Source organism: Hippoglossus stenolepis, chromosome 13, assembly GCF_022539355.2.
Source record: "Hippoglossus stenolepis isolate QCI-W04-F060 chromosome 13, HSTE1.2, whole genome shotgun sequence".
Classification (NCBI taxonomy): domain Eukaryota; kingdom Metazoa; phylum Chordata; class Actinopteri; order Pleuronectiformes; family Pleuronectidae; genus Hippoglossus; species Hippoglossus stenolepis.
The window spans coordinates 24,741,930-24,744,980 of NC_061495.1; the positions used below are offsets into that span (position 1 = coordinate 24,741,930).

General features: G+C 44.4%; 1 protein-coding gene across 1 annotated transcript; it reads right to left on the reverse strand.

Annotated features, from left to right (window-relative positions):
• Positions 1-1,729: 1,729 nt before the first annotated feature.
• LOC124854635 (CUB domain-containing protein 1-like) lies at positions 1,730-2,677 on the reverse strand. The gene is made up of 2 exons (XM_047342703.1): positions 2,250-2,677; positions 1,730-2,166 (listed from the first exon to the last, which is right to left on the reverse strand). Exons 1-2 carry the CDS (start codon positions 2,338-2,340, stop codon positions 1,730-1,732), a joined length of 528 nt encoding a protein of 175 aa, XP_047198659.1. The 5' UTR covers positions 2,341-2,677.
• Between the last annotated feature and the right edge of the window lie 374 nt (positions 2,678-3,051).

The window sequence follows — 3,051 nt, forward strand, 5'->3', positions numbered from 1 at the left end:
CAGTGCCTTGCATAAGTATTCACCCCCTTTGGACTTTTCTACATTTTGTCATGGTATAACCACAGATTAAAATTTATTTCATCGTGAGTTTATGTAATGGACCAACACAAAATAGTGCATCATTTGGAAGTGGGGGAAATATTACATGGATTTCACAATTATTTACAAATAAAAATCTGAAAAGTGTTGAGTGCATATGTATTCACCCCTTTACTGTGAAACCCTAACAAAGATCTGGTGCGACCAATTGCATTCACAAGTCACATTTGCAAGTCACATAATTAGTAAATAGGGTCCACCTGTCTGCAATTTAATCTCAGTATAAATACACCTGTTCTGTGACGGACTCAGAGTTTGTTGGAGATCATTACTGAACAAACAGCATCATGAAGACCAAGGAGCTCACCAAACAGGTCAGGGATAAAGTTGTGGAGAAATATGAAGCAGGGTTAGGTTATAAAAATATCCAGAGCTTTGAACATCTCTCTGAGCACCATAAAATCCATCATAAGAAAATGGAAAGAATATGGCACAACCGCAAACCTACCAAGAGGAGGCCGTCCACCCAAACTGAAGAGTCGGACAAGGAGAAAATTAATCAGAGAAGCAACCAGGAGGCCCATGGTTACTCTGGAGGAGTTGCAGAGATCCACAGCTGAGGTGGGAGAATCTGTCCACAGGACAACTATTAGTCGTCTACTCCACAAATCTGGCCTTTATGGAAGAGTGGCAAGAAGAAAGCCATTGTTGAAAGGGATCCATAAAAAATCCCGTTTGGAGTTTGCCAGAAGCCATGTGGGAGACACAGCAAACATGTGGAAGAAGGTGCTCTGGTCAGATGAGACCAAAATTGAACTTTTGGCCTCAATGCAAAACGCTATGTGTGGCGAAAACCCAACACTGCCCATCACCCTGAGCACACCATCCCAACAGTGAAATATGGTGGTGGTAGCATCATGCTGTGGGATGCTTCTCTTCAGCAGGTACAGGGAAACTGGTCAGAATAGAGGGAAAGATGGATGGAGCCAAATACAGGGAAATCCTTGAAGAAAATCTGATGCAGTCTGCAAAAGACTTGAGACTGGGCGGAGGTTCATCTTCCAGCAGGACAATGACCCTAAACATACAGCCAGAGCTACAAAGGAATGGTTTGGATTAAAGAATGTTAATGTCTTAAAATGGCCCAGTCAAAGCCCAGACCTCAATCCAAAGAGAATCTATGGCAAGACTTGAAGATTGCGGTTCACAGACGGTCTCCATCCAATCTGACTGAGCTTCATCTTTTTGCCAAGAAGAATGGACAAACCTTTCCATCTCTAGATGTGCAAAGCTGGTAGAGACATACCCCAAAGACTTTGCAGCTGTAATTGCAGCGAAGGGGGTTCTACCAAGTATTGACACAGGGGTGAATACTTATGCACCCAACAGATGTCAACTTTTTGTTCTCATTATTGTTTGTGTCACAATAAAATTTATTTTGCACCTCCAAGTACTATGCATGTTTTGTTGATCAAACGGGAAAAAGTTTATTTAAGTCTATTTGAATTCCAGTTAGTAACAGTACATAATGGGAAAAAGTCCAGGGGGTGAATACTTATGCAAGGCACTGTATATGCGTTATTATTATTTTTAAATGCACCTGTATCAGATCGGTATTCGTTACTGGCCAATACGCAAAGTTCATATATCTGAATCGCTATCAGGAAGGAAAAACACTAGAGGAAAATCTCTAGTAAATTACTGTCCAAATATAAAAAAGAAAGTTAGAGTTGATGTATAGTAAATAACCCTGCAACATTACTCTCTTACTCTTGCTCTCCCGCAACGTGATCTTGGTGATGACGCTGAATATTCCTCTCTCAGGCATGCAGTTGGACATGTTGAGGTAGAATCTCTCCGAGACTGTGATCTCCTCCTCAGCCTCCTCATCCTCCCTGCGGCTGTAGTCCTCCTCCCGGCGGCCGACCCTCTGCACCCTGATCTTGGTGTGGCGGAGGCTGCACTTGGGCTGGCTGACGTTGGCAAACATCAGGTGCGCCTCCATCTTCGGTGGCACGGAGACGATCCAAGAGACGGTGACTTGAGATTTCATTCCCTCCGGCCAACCGGGAGTGGCCAAGAGGACGGGGGCATTTTTCTTTGAAGATACAGTGAAGATATATCTCTCTGAAAGTGAGTTAGAAAGAAAGAATATTTAATATAATAGAAAAGTTTAAATTTATTGAATTGAACTAAAGCTGTTAAATTACCCGATATCTCGTCTTTAAAACATGCGTCCAGCACGTTCTTGTAACATGTCTTCAGTGCGTTCCTCCCCGTGTTGGATACGGTGACAGACATGTTGGTGTGGATCTGGATCTTCTGTATGGCTCCCTGAGGACAGAAGTGTCCGATATCTGTGCCGTCGTCTTCGGCCACTTTGATGATGAGGCTGTCGTTGCACAGCTGCCCAGGTAGGGACTGTCTGAGGGGGCCGGCGGGGGAGGTCAGCTCCACGGTGCCGTGCGCGGGGGGACGGAGATGCCAGGTCACGCTGCTCACAGGGGCTGGGAGGCAGCCCGGCAGCACAGGCAGCGAGAGGCGCACCGGGGTCTTTGGACAGTCTCGGAGTTGACGACACTCTGACAGGAAAATAACAGTAATTTAAATAGAGGACAAGAGGTTATAAATAAACAGAAATTCTCATTTTCTCTAATAACTACTTGGTGTAAACCATAGACTGCATATAAACATGGACGACATGATGGCCCCTCAAAAGTGATGCCAAAGCCTTCTAGTAGCTGGCTGCAGTATAGGTCATAAATCCCGCCTCCTCCATGATAATGGTGGGAGATGGACTAAACTAAAAAAGTCAAAGTGCATGTTAAAAGTGTAATTTCACTTCAAGGTTTTGGCTGAAGTGCCTCTCCTTGGAAATGCAAAAAACTGCCAGTGCAGGGAGATGGGGCTGATACGGTTTAGCTTCAGCATAGATTTGAAAATGAGCGCGGCTCTCCCGATTCGCTGCAGGCTGCCCACCATTGATTAGAATTTGTTAACCTTTTCAAATAT